Source organism: Apaloderma vittatum, unplaced genomic scaffold, assembly GCF_000703405.1.
Source record: "Apaloderma vittatum isolate BGI_N311 unplaced genomic scaffold, ASM70340v1 scaffold3902, whole genome shotgun sequence".
In the NCBI taxonomy this organism is placed as follows: Eukaryota; Metazoa; Chordata; class Aves; order Trogoniformes; family Trogonidae; genus Apaloderma; species Apaloderma vittatum.
The window spans coordinates 160-13327 of NW_009703998.1; the positions used below are offsets into that span (position 1 = coordinate 160).

The 13168-nt window shown below is 44.5% G+C and overlaps 1 protein-coding gene across 1 annotated transcript; it reads left to right on the forward strand.

Moving 5' to 3' along the window:
• Window positions 1-1777: 1777 nt before the first annotated feature.
• DCT (dopachrome tautomerase) lies at window positions 1778-12964 on the forward strand (the record flags this gene model as incomplete). The annotated part of the gene is made up of 7 exons (XM_009864855.1): window positions 1778-2077; window positions 4078-4178; window positions 5200-5366; window positions 8113-8292; window positions 8398-8533; window positions 9943-10144; window positions 12348-12964. Coding segments are annotated over 7 exons (1268 nt in total), but the record flags the coding sequence as incomplete, so codon positions are not given.
• Window positions 12965-13168: the final 204 nt, after the last annotated feature.

Here is a 13168-nt window from a genome sequence, read left to right on the forward strand (position 1 = left end):
CCTAATAGCTAGGCTGACTTGCCAAGAATGAGCAAATATAGAGATAGTGGAGTCCTCCAAATTCACAACAGCAGTTGTGCTCTTCTGCTGGAACTCTCAGGATATCATGATAAAATCAGCCGTCCATGTCACTCCCTTCCTCCCCCATCTTAATCTCTGCCCTCATCCTTATAACACATCCACGCAGTCTTCTTTCTTTCATAAAACTATAAACTGCCTGCTTTTTCTGCCATACGTCTTTATTCCCCTAAACCAATGCAGACCTCTGGCTTTGGGTGCCTTCTGTCCTAGCTGGAACGTGGCAGCTGCTCCTACCTGCACTGAGACCAAACACTTGGAAATTGTCCTCATGGTGTGCAATCAGGCTATGCACAATCCAAGACCTAGTTGAAGTCTTCATGCTTATGGTCTCTAACCTTAGCACTGCCCCTAAGCTCATGATAGCGTGTAAACCTACAGATCTCAGAGCCCCTGAAATAATCATAAGCTCTTCAAACCCACAGTTAAGAGTCCTTGTGCCCTCTTAGTAGGTCTCACAGGAGTCTGTCAAAAACGTTTAGAGCTCAGCAGCCCTTATCCTAGGGCCAGCCATATGCCACGCAATCTTCTTGGTAACCTTGTAACCTTGGGGGTCTTTGAAGTTGGTGATAACCGCTGCAGCCCCTGACAATCTGAAATCTTTAGTGTTGTTGTTCTGCTCATAGACACAACCCTATAGCCTAGGGATGTCTGCCCATCCAGGAACACTTCATAAGCCACTTCCCCATGTCCGTGTTAGCCCAGAGCCCGTCCCAGGTCTAGCAGCACCAGCACATGTGGGAACAGTGCAATTTTGTGGTATTTTGGAATACACTTCTTGTGGAGTGAGCACGTACGTGGGGTTGGAAGGAGGTTGGGGTTAGGGAGTCTCAGTGCAGATTCTGGAGAAGCTAGTGGCGATGTCCGCTGCAGGAAGGGTCAGTTGGCCCCTGTCTCTCCCCCAGCAAAGGCAAAGCAAGCTGCAGGAGGGCCTTTCTGCTGCTGCTGGCGGTCTGCCATGGTGGGCGAGAGGCCCCACTTAAAGCAAGCTCTGCTTTCCTGGGCTTTTCCAGCCCATTAGAGGATCTGAGTTAATAGCCTAGAGCGAGACAGATTTACTTGCCTTAGGAACAATGCCAGTGGGAAGCGAGGGTACTGTGGGGTTTCTCAGGCTCTTTTTGCAGCATTGTTGAATAATGCTTAAAGCGTGACCTGCAGCAGCCCTTGTGCTGGATTGTGTTGGGTTCCAGATACACTGCTAACAGGTGTTAGTTTTCCCTGAGTTTTGTCCTTAAGAGAACTGTTTTGTTTGGGGATATTTTTTTTCTGTGCTTCAGGATCCACATGAGCCAACACTTTTTTGGCTTTGATCCTGGAAGTCTGGGAGTACTTGAGAGCCAATCGAGCAAAGCGCTTCGTTGTGTGCTCAACATGAAGTGCTCAGCCCTCTGTTCTGTGAGGCTCCTTGTGTACCTGAGGGTTTCACTGAGCTCTGAGCACCTTGGGGCATCAAGCCCGTTACCTAGTGCTTCATCTCCCCAACCCGCAGAGTGTGATTCTTGGCCCTGCGTGACTCTGGGAAGTGAGCCATCCTTCTGCTTAGGCAATTGCCAAAGCTGCCAGTCTGCTCAGCTGCTGTTGCTTCTAGGAACCGGCATCTCTGGGTGATAAAGAATGCTAATTCTTCATTCTTCTATGTTTCACTGTTAGTTTTCCCTGATTCATAATGTCATGACTACTCTTTCATCTCTTGATTCAGGAAACTTTGCTGGTTATAACTGTGGTGACTGCAAGTTTGGCTGGACTGGCCCCAACTGCAACGTGAGGAAGCCACCAGTTGTTAGAAAGGATGTTCACTCCCTGACGGCAGAGGAGAGGAAGCAGTTCTTTGATGCTCTAGACCGTGCAAAGACAACCATTCACCCAGACTACGTAATTGCAACTCAGCACTGGAGAAGTCTGCTTGGTCCCACTGGAGACAAACCACAAATAGCCAACTGTAGTATTTATAACTATTTTGTTTGGCTTCATTACTACTCAGTCAGAGACACGCTATTAGGTAAGTGCTTTTCTTATCCAACAGGCTCTGCAGGTAAAGGAAAGGGTGGAAAGTATCATTGCTAAACAAAAGTAAATGTGCTTAGCAGAGCTGCGTTGCTTTCTTTGAGCATGAGCTGCTTTCCAGAAGCTCATGGTCCAGGTACTGAAACTGGTGCAATATACAAGGCTTAATTAGGCAGTGTGTCCCAGTAGAGCAAAACAATTGGTGATGAGAAGCTGGTGGCTACCTGCAGTTGAAAGAGGTGTGCTTCAGGCCTACTGCAGTCTAGTCCCTGCCACCAAACACCCTGTGGTGGCTGGAGCATACCAGCCACATTCCTGATGCATTTTCTGTCTGTTAGGGAGGCAGTTCACAGGCTCCACTGTTGGGTTAACTAAAGTGTGGTCAGACAGTGACTTTAAAAAGATGTTCAGTTCTGGTGTCCCCACCATAAGAAGGGCATAGATGTGTTGAAGCGTGTTCAGAGGAGGGCCACAAAGATGATCCAGGGGCTCAAGCACCTCTGCTAGGAGGACAGGTTGCGGGAGCTGAGACTGTTCAGTCTGGAAAAGAGAAGACTTCGGGGCGACCTAGTAGCTACCTTCCAATACCTGAAGGGAACCAACAGGAAGGCTGGGGAGGGACTTCTTACAAGAATGTCCACTGATAGGACAAGGGGAAATGGGTTTACGTTGAAGGAGAATAGGTTTAGACTGGATCTTAGGAAGAAATTCTTCAGTATGAGGTCGGCAAGACTTTGGAATAAATTGCCCAGAGACGTTGTGACTTCCCCCTCCCTGGAGGTGTTCAAGGCCGAGTTGGGCAGAGCCTTGAGTAGCCTGATCTAGTTGAGAGGCGTCCCTGCCCATGACAGGGAGGTTGGACTAGATGATCTCTAAGGTCCCTTCCAGACTAGGCCATTCTGTGATTCCTAGACCATAGGGCAAGGTACATGCAGCAGCAGTGGGAAAGGGGCGATGCAGTGGTGAAGGCAGAGACTATGCAGAGGTGTTGGAAACCAAAGTGCTACTGCTTTCTGTGGCCTTCATCGAGACACTAAGGACGGCATTTGCCTGACTAACCATAGTCAGCTTTTAAAACCAAACTACGTTAGAGGTTTGGGTATCTAACGCCGTGCTTTCTCCCATATCAGGATTTGTTCTCTTCGTTGCTCATCTAGACAGAAATACCCATGCCAACTCCATTTCACAAAGCCCAACTCCCACAGGAGGAGGCAGCACTATGGCTTTTCTGCCATGTGCAAGCTGAACAGCCCATATCTGCTTCATTGCTAGAGGGCATCTGTTACACAACAGTGTGTTTTCTTCCGTCTCTCCTTCTGACATGGTTCCATTTTGCAGGGCTGAAGGAAGCAGTCCGTGGCCTAGCAAGAGCAAAGGTCCTTTGGGGGACAGGATGATCATATGCAAAGAGACAACAGTGCTGCTCCAATGATAGATATATTCATATATGGGTTGAAGCCTGTTTCAGTGATGATCACATTCCAGTGCAGTTTGAATCCCCTAGCCTTTGAGTTTCTCAGTTCTCACATCTAGTAACAAGAGCACAATATAAGAAATAACACCCATGATTTGAAGAAAATTGGCAAAATATCTTAAATTACTGTTGCCAGGTTATGGAAAATGCTGAGGTTCTCTTGATAGATAGACTGTGTAAATCTTGCCATTGAGCAAGAGAATGAGATTAGCAAGGAGCTAAGATTTTAGACAATAAGACTGCTTCTTAAAAGCAAAATCCACTAAAGTGATAAGAAATCTCCACAATATCTGACTTTTGGGGGAGTGTGAGGGTTTGAGAAGCACAGAAATGAATATCCACAGAAGAGTTTGTTTTACTTGTCCCACTGTAAGTGTTGTAGCTTCTGATACATGCACTCCTTCCAAAGGTGCAGAGCTGCAGGTTTTTGTTTAGTTTCACTCCAGGCAATGGGAGAATGTGCTGTCTTTCTGTCGAGCCTCATTTGGTGCCTAAGTGCTTATTTTATCCTCCCTTTGTAGGACCTGGCCGCCCCTTCACAGGTATCGATTTCTCCCATCAAGGACCTGCCTTTGTTACTTGGCATAGGTACCATTTGCTGTTGCTGGAGAGAGACCTGCAGGTTAGCTGAACAGCCTTTCCCTTTCCTCATGCAGCTTCTCTCTTTTGCTACGTGACTTTGTTGAACCAGCCAAGGGTAAGCTATTTCCTAAGATAGATTCTTACCCAAACTCCCAGGGGTGTTTGCTCACTGATCCTGTTTTCTTTGAAGTAAAATTAGTACTTTCAAGTTGATACTGAGGTCTGAACAGTTTCTCACTATGAACAATGATGTGAAGGTTATCATGGAGATTTTTCTCTTCATCTCCACAGCAGAAGGACAGATGTGAATTAACAGTATCTATTTATAAAATAAAAGCAACATCTACATGTAAAACTTGGTAACTGATATTGTCTGTTGATATTGAAGATACCCTCCTAACAAAAACAACACTAAATATTGTCCCCCTTAAATGTGCCATGCTATGTTTTTAATACATGCGTATATTAAGCAATTCATCTTTTAAGGAAATGTATGTTAGCATGTCTGTCAGTCAACTGCTGACGCATTGACTCATTTCCATTTGCGTTACTTCTACGTTGGCAACGTTACTGTATTTTAACCTTGCAGATCTTTAATGAAAATGGTTGATATCAAAACAGCTGCAGGATCTTGCTTGCGTGAAATAGTGTCTAACAAACAAACACAAGAAGGTGCACTGTATCCCTCTCTTAATACAAGTTCACATTCTTCCCTGGGGCTATCCTTTCTGGAGCGAAAGCAAACCACATGCACAGTTTTACCCATTACCCACTTACATTAGCCTCTTAGTTGCTTAAGACTTGATTCATTTCTGTTCCTGCTTTCCTGACCAGTCTCTGAGTTGGCAGAAAGCCTAACAATGCCAAAAGAAGTGCAGGGCAACAGTGGAGAAGTTAGTGACAATGTCTTTGCTTAGGCTGACTTAACGCCCCAATCTTTTGAAAGGAGTTGGAACAGCAGAATATCCAATGAAATATCCAGTGAAACAACTTGCAGGAGTCCTTTTCTTCCTCTTCCCTTTGAAGGTGATTCCCTGCTAACGTGTTTCTGTCCATTGCAGCGACTGACGGGCAATGACTCCTTCGCGCTGCCCTACTGGAACTTTGCCACGGGTAGGAACGAGTGTGATGTCTGCACGGACCAGCTCTTTGGAGCATCGTGGCCGAATGACCCAGGGCTGATCAGCCCAAGCTCCAGGTTCTCCCGGTGGCAAATAGTTTGTAACAGGTACAAGAATATCTAGCTGACGTACTGCACAAACTTTGCTTTCATTCTGTATTGATGTTGTGGGCTGCTCTCTGAGTGGCAGGGGAAGAGCCAAGACGGCTTTTTTAAAACTGGGAATCACGGTTGGTCTGTGTATAGATGGTGCTCTGTAAACTTTCCTTCCTGGTATCATGGAAGCATAACTATGTTTCTTCTGGTACAGAATTTTAGTCGATTCAGCCTATTTGAGGCTGCCAAAAGTCTGAAAATTTTGCACATTAGCAGGTATCTTTTTAAAGAAGAAATGCCTATGTGTTGTTCGCTGTAACAAACACCCAGCTGATATTGGCAGCAGAAACAGAAAACTGTTTTGGCATATAGGAAGCTAGAGGTAGGCTGAAAAATCTGTTCCCTTGTATTGGGCAAGACCTTAACTTTAGTGCAGTTTGGAGACTGAATTCGAAGTGGCTGAGATTTCACATGGAAAACAGCGCAGAGACAGCGAGGAGCTTCCTGCCAGATCTCTGTAGGCATATATGGATTTGTGTGAGAGCAGGGCTTTGATGGGGGATTCACGTGCAGGACTGGGATGCTATGACATAAGTTGCTGCTAGTTTCAATACCCATGTACCATTCTTCTGTCAGCCCTGGTGCAGCATGCAGTCAGTCAGAGGGAGGTACCGTCGGCTCAGGGCTTTTCAAAAAAAGGGTATCTAAAGAGCTACTTGAAATTCTAGCTTTAGGCACCAGTTGGCTTTAAATCTTGCCCCGACTTTTTCTCTAAGATAAATAGGGCTTTGTTTTTTTCTTGAAAACTGAAGTGACTGAACTTTTGCCTTGGCAAGATTAAGCAAAGAAGGGCTTTTGTTTACTTCAGGAGTTTCTGAAAATGCTGTTTCATTTCATATTGAATAGCACAGACTTTTTTCACAAGTGTTACACTGGTTTTCTCCCCCTCCTTCTTTCTTTCTCTCCCTAGTATAAAGGACTTACTCCCCATTAGCTAGGAGCCAACCTGTGCAACAGCAGGATGTCCTCCGGGCCCTGAAATAGAAGATGTATGCACTGAAGTTGCTTTTCTGCTAAAGAGGATAAGGGATGGAAAGTGGAACACTATTTTCTGTCATTCCTCACATTTTCCTAGTCCACCCCACAGTGGGAATTTCCAGATTGTTTTTTGGTTTTAACTCTTTGTTAAGAGTTAAAAAACTAGTCCTTACTCAGAACTGAGAGCTTGCCAATTCAGAATTCAGAAGACTGTTTTAGATTGTCTGGCAAAAACTGTTCTTCCAAAGCCCTTGGAAAGGGAGAAGGCATGAAGGGAATTGTGCTTGCTTTTTCTAAAGCATCCTCTCTTTGTGGATGTATTTAGTTTACCTTGCTGGATTTCAGTGGTGAGGGAGGGCTGTAGGGGTGCCTTCTGCAAGAAGCTTCTAGAAGCTTCCTGTAAGTCTGTTAGAACCAATGCCAGCCAGCTCCAAAGACAGACCTGCTGCTGGCCAAGGCTGAGCCTATCAGTGGTGATAGGAGAGGAACGCCTCTGTGAAAACATATTTAAGAAATGGGGCAAAAAGAACTGTGCCACATAACAACTGGCAGAGAGACAAAGGAGTCAGAATATGTGAAGACGCCATGGTCATTGAAGAAGGGGGGGAAGATATGCTCCAGGCGCTGGAGCGGAGAGTCCCCAAGGCCATGGTGAAGACCATGGTGAGGCAGGCTGTCGGAGGTGACAAGGTGTAGATGTCCCATGCTGGAGTGGCTGCCCCATGCCTGAAGGGAGCTGTGACCCCATGGGAAGCCCACGCTGGAGCAGGTTGCTGCCAGAGCCTGTAGCTCATGGAGAGGGAGAAGCCCACGCTGGAGCAGGTTGGCTGGCAGGACTTTTGTGACGCCACGGGGGACTCACACTGGAGCAGTTTCCCCCTGAAGCACTGCACCCCAGACTCACATTGGGGTGCCTTTTCCCTCATGAGAGGACTCGTGTTGGGCAGTTTGTGATGAATTGCCCCTCGTGAGAGGACTCACGTTGGAGAAAGGTGTGTGAAGGTGGTCTCCTGTGAGTGGGACGCCACAGTGGCCCAAGGGAAGAGTGAGGAGTCCTCCCCGGAGGAAGAAGCAGTGGTGGAAATGACATTGGATGAACTGACCGTAACCCCCATTCCCTGTCCCTCTGCACTGCTTGAGGGGAGGAGATGGTTAAACTGGGATTGATGTTTTGCCTGGGAGGAAGAGGGGAATGGGGAGAAGGTGTTATTATTGTTTTTAAGATTTGTTTTTATCTCTCACTACTCTTCTCTGATTTGTTCTTTAATAAATCTAACTAATTTCCCCCAAATCGAGACTGTTTTGCCCGGGACAGTAGATGCAGGTGATCTCTCTGTCCTTATCTCAAACCGTGGGCCCTTCGATGTTTTTTTCTCCCCCTGTCTGGCAGAGAAGAGGAGGTGATAGAGCAGCTGTGAGGGTACCTCACCGCCGGCCAGGGTCAGACCACTACAGTGGACAATGAAGCTGGTAACTCTTGGTCCGAATGACTGATAGCCCACAGAGGATGCAGAGCCACAGAATGCTGTGGCACGTTGGCAGTCCTGCAACAAATTCAACTCCGAGGCTGTGGGAAGTGAACCGAGATGCCCCAGAACACGTCTGTCCCTAACCCGTGCTCTCTCATGTGTATAGCTGAGGCCTCTTTTATATGAGGTGAGAAAAAGCCAGCAAGTCATCGCCTTCTTCAGACTTGTGCCTCTTTTTGTTTCATGCTCAGCTTGGATGACTACAACCGCCTGGTCACACTGTGCAATGGGAGTAACGAAGGGCCGCTGCGACGGAGGCCGCCTGAGGGCTCTGGCGAGCAGCTGCCCACCGTGGAGGACGTCAGGAGGTGCCTTTCCCTGCAGGAGTTCGACAGCCCTCCCTTTTTCCGCAATTCCAGCTTCAGTTTCAGGTTTGTCCTTCGGTTCCTGCAGAGCTGTCTGGCTCACCGGTTTTCTTTACGTGGGCATTGGTCAGGAAAATATGGTTACTTGATGCTGCTTCTACCCACCCACAGGAATGCACTGGAGGGCTTCAATAAACCTGGTGGAGCCCTTAGCTCGCCGATGCTGAGCCTTCACAACTTGGCTCACTCATTCCTGAACGGGACCAGCGTTCTCCCTCATGCAGCTGCCAACGATCCCATCTTTGTGGTATGTCTTTTTCCCCAGCATGAGGGACAGTGGCTGTGGCTCAAAGGCAGCTACTTCAACAGAGATTTGCAGAACAAGTAACGTCGATTCCCTAAAAATAAGTCCTTTAAATAGAAAAGGAGAAATCTTTTATCTTCTCTTGAACGCTGCTGTGCCTGGATAGCGGTCAAATAAAACAGGAAGAAATCTCAGGGTGATTTGTAAAACATAACATAACTATCTAGGGAGAGCTGCTGTTCCAGGTTATGTTGCCCTGAATCCTTTCATTAGATGGTATCTAAATTTAGTGGCTTATACCAGACAATTTTACAGCAACAAGATATAGTGAAAGTGGGGCTAGCTATTTTAGAGCAGTAAACTGAGTAGTTTGTTTCTTTGTTTTGAAATTCACAGGCTAAAAAGAAGCACATCTAATTTCAGAGTCACTTGGGAAAAAGAAATAATGTGATTTCACTAGTGTGTTGGTACAGTGCTGTGCTGGAATGAGCAGCACAAACAGCAAGGTGCAAAAAAAAGCCAGCAGTTGACTCTACTTACATACCTTTGTCTCCTAATAAGTTCACGCCAATTACTTTTCTTCTTTTTTAGATTAAACCACAGCCATTATACAGAAAAATTCAAATATGGTTATTTTCTTTCTTATCTTTATTTTAAGTTTGCAATCTTTTCTTGGAGAAATTAGTCCAAATACTTATGTAGTGATTCTCCAACTTAGTACTTTAATAATTATTGAATTCCTACATGAATTTCTTTCTTACACAATGAAATCTTCACTTCACTATGCTGTCGTTTTTTATTTTCTATAGGATATTTTTAATTTTTTTTCCAGGGTTGTAATTAAAATACATGAATACATCAGAAATTAGTTTGAATTGTCCCAGACGTTTGTAATAGTTGTCTGAAACAACTGTGTTAGTTCTTTATAGACCTATAAACTCACTGGGCAAGACCTGGTCAAATTCATGGGTGCCTGGAGCTGTGGAGCTTGTGACACACTCTAAAATGGGCATGACGGAATCAAATTCCCTGCAATTTTCCATACCTGTTCAGAGACCAGAGAGATTAAAATGCATTTGAAAGGTACATTTGCTTGAATGATGTCAGTGGGCCCTCACCTGAGAGGAGGGACCTGCCCATTCACTGCCAGCTGGTATTAAATCTTCTGGGTAAAGAGCTTATTATGAACAAGCAGCAACAAGGCTGCATACAGAAAAATGTCCCGTGCAGGAGATCAATTTACCCCATTCTCATGAGCTTTCCTGGTTTCCCATTCTGTAAATCCCACTTAAATTAGAATGCCCTCTTCTCTCTCTTTCAAAAGTTGCTGCCAACTTAGGTTAGAGTGTTTTATATGCTGCTGAGTTCTGAAAGAGTTTAATAAATGTGCATACCCATGCCTGCATTTTCAGGTTCTTCACTCCTTCACTGATGCCATCTTTGACGAGTGGATGAAGCGGTTTAACCCCCCTGACAATGCCTGGCCTGAGGAGCTGGCCCCCATCGGTCACAACAGGCTGTATAACATGGTCCCCTTTTTTCCTCCTGTGACCAACGATGAGCTCTTCCAAACCGCGGAGCAGCTCGGCTACACCTACGCCATTGACCTGCCAGGTACATATCAGAGGTGTGGAGGCTGTTCCTGGCCGAGTGATGAGACAGGTCACATTTTCAACAACACAGGCACATAAAATAAGGCACTTTTCACAAAATGCGTGGGTCTATTCACCTGTTCGCTAGCAATCACTGATTGTGGCACGCACACGTAGTTAAAACTCATCATGTAAGCTATGGTAACAAGTGTGCACATACTTATTTTCCTCTGCTGCAAAACGTGTCAGCTTGAACTGCTCCAGCGTTGAAAACAGTGCTCCTTTGGACATGAGGAGTGTTTCATTTTGCCTTCTGCTCCCAGCACTGTTTATGCTTGTTACAGGACCCTTTAACCTGTTGGAGGCCAGGCACACTGCCAGGGAGCTTGTCTGGCTGACACAGGTCACTAGAAAACACTTGTTTTGCATATGGTCCTCAGTAACATTGCACTATGAATCTCATTAGAGATGAACTCTATTAGTCTTTGGATACTCTCGAGACATGAGTGTCTTGTAAGACCCCAATTTTAAAGGTTTTATATACCCACAGGTGTGATGTGCCTTAGGGTTTGCCTATTTTTTTGAAATTACCTTTGACGCAAATCAGATAAAGACAAAAATCAAGAAAGCAAAGTATTTGTGCACAAAATCCCAAATTTGCAACATGAGTTACAAATATTTGTAAAATGGACAAGTGTAAGAAATGTGTGAAAACCATTTTTCAGCTGCTTTACCAAATATTAAATCTGAGCAGTTTCTTTCTCCAGCTCTGTATTCCTTTGAGAGGCAGTAGGTGCTTATCTAACCTCTGTGGCCAGGAATTTCTTCTAAATGCTTACCATATATCTGTGGTTTTAATCTGTGGAGACTGTTTGGAGGCCTGTAGACTGCAAAAGATTGAAGCCCTTGTCCTCGGGTTGCATTCATGCAGGCGAGCCCTGATTTGTGGGGGCATGATAGCTGCTTCTGCAGTGCTTTTTTCAGGAGTGTCCCCAGAATTTCCCCCACAAATTTAAACTTCTCCTTTTATGGAGTGTTTTTCCTTCCTTTGGACTGCTGTCCTCTCTTCTGCTTTGGAAATGCTGCTGCCCCTTAGGCATGAGGTACCCAGAGGGGAACAAAAGCAGTTTGTGATTCTGCTGCTTCTCAACTCCCACCTAAATAGTTAACTCTCTGTGAAGCAGCATACCTGCATGATCTGTGCTCAGACAATGAAGTTTTTGCATCTAAACCCTTCTCTTTTATCTAAATATGCAACTCGTTAATTCTACTTTATGTAACCACATTAGAAATCAACATACTTTAGTACATTGCTGGCTCTTACTTGAAAGATGGTAAAGTGGTAAAAAATTCATTTTGGGACCTTGCTGAATTTGGGCATGATCGCCCTCAAGACTTTTGTTGACAGAGGCTGCAGAATGGGGCACTAGTTGCTTTTATAGTCACTGTGACAACTCCCTGAGCCATCTGTCTCCTTAAGGGCATATGTCTATCTAACTTCTAAATACCTTAAGTCCTTCTGGGAGGCTTTTTTTTTTTTTTCTGTGAATATTTAGTCAAATATAATTATTGCCATCTCAGTATATGTAGTGTTTTTCAGAACAGGAGAGGAGGCCATTTTTGCTTCTGAAAGTGTAAGTGAAAACTCAAAATTAAGCCACATGGAGCAGTGTTATTATAAGAATGGACAATATTTTCTTAGAAGACAGTGGTTCTTCAGAAGTGGTTCCAAATCAGAGGATGCAATCTAGAGCCAGTCAGCAGAACCACATTAAGTAGTGTTTTCAGTCAGAAGTTAGACAATAATCTGCTTTGTGGTCTACAGGAAAATCTGAGGGTTTTCTGTTGACCAAAATAGCTTGGAAAAAAACTATGCTGAAATGTCATTATAGAAAGAATCACTTAAATCATTCATAATTTTGGCCAAATTAGATAAGACAATGGTCTTTTTGTGTTGTCACCATTAATCTTCCCTGTTTTCAACACTTTAATTTATATGAAAGGCTGAAATTTAAATTCAACTGTAGAATTCTCTGGCAGGAAGCCTCTATGGCTCTGGTATATGTGTCGTTACACGGTGCATTACCAGCTTCCCCTGAGGGCAGGGCATCACTAAGCCACACAAGTTATCATAATTACCAGACTGTGGGACATATTCTTTCTTCCATGTGGTTTGAAAAATGAAATTAAGGGCTGTCCTCACTTCAGACTTTTCGTATTTCCAGGTTCCCTTGGAGAAAACCAAGCGTGGGCTGTCATGGTTGGATCCACAATTGGAGGAGCACTTGTAGCTCTGGCCACGCTTGTTCTGCTGCTTGTACTTTTCCAGCACCGAAGGCAGAGAAGAGGTTTTGAGCCACTGATGAACGTGAGCTTCAGCCCAAAAAAGTATATGCAAGAGGCCTAGTGCCCTTGCTTTGTTTCTATGCTTGTTCTTGTAGGAAGTGACCTTGATTGCCTTATTGAGATCTTAGCTGCCAATTTATCACACACTCCTTCGGCAGCTGACTACCATGTTCTCATTCAGGTTTCCCTGTTATCTTGTGAATTGTAGTACATGAAGTCTCTGGGTACATATGTGCAAGGCCCAAGGTGGGCCAGATTTTTCTCATTACCAAACAGTGTCTGGAACTTGTGACATTTGTAAGTCATCCTCTATAGATTTAGATCGACAAAACTAACAATCTAAATAGAAGAAAACCAATGTGAATAACAAAGGTAATTTTTCACCTCTGTGTGGTTTTGATTTCATTTAGCAGCTCAGAGATATGCTCAAAGTTATTAACTTTACATATATATTTGACTAACATTTTACAGTTATCAATAAATACTCTGAATAATGTAGTTTCTTTTTTTAAGGTTAAAAATGTTTCATGCTGTTTGACTAAGTACTATAGGAACCCCCTGCCAACAGTTTATTTCAGAAGCATGATCAATTCCATATGTTATTGCCAATCAAGCCGATGTTGGCAGTAGGTAAAACTCCAAACTTAAGTTCCTCTAAAATTTAAGAGCAGGAGTTCCCTGACACTTGTGTTTTACTTCT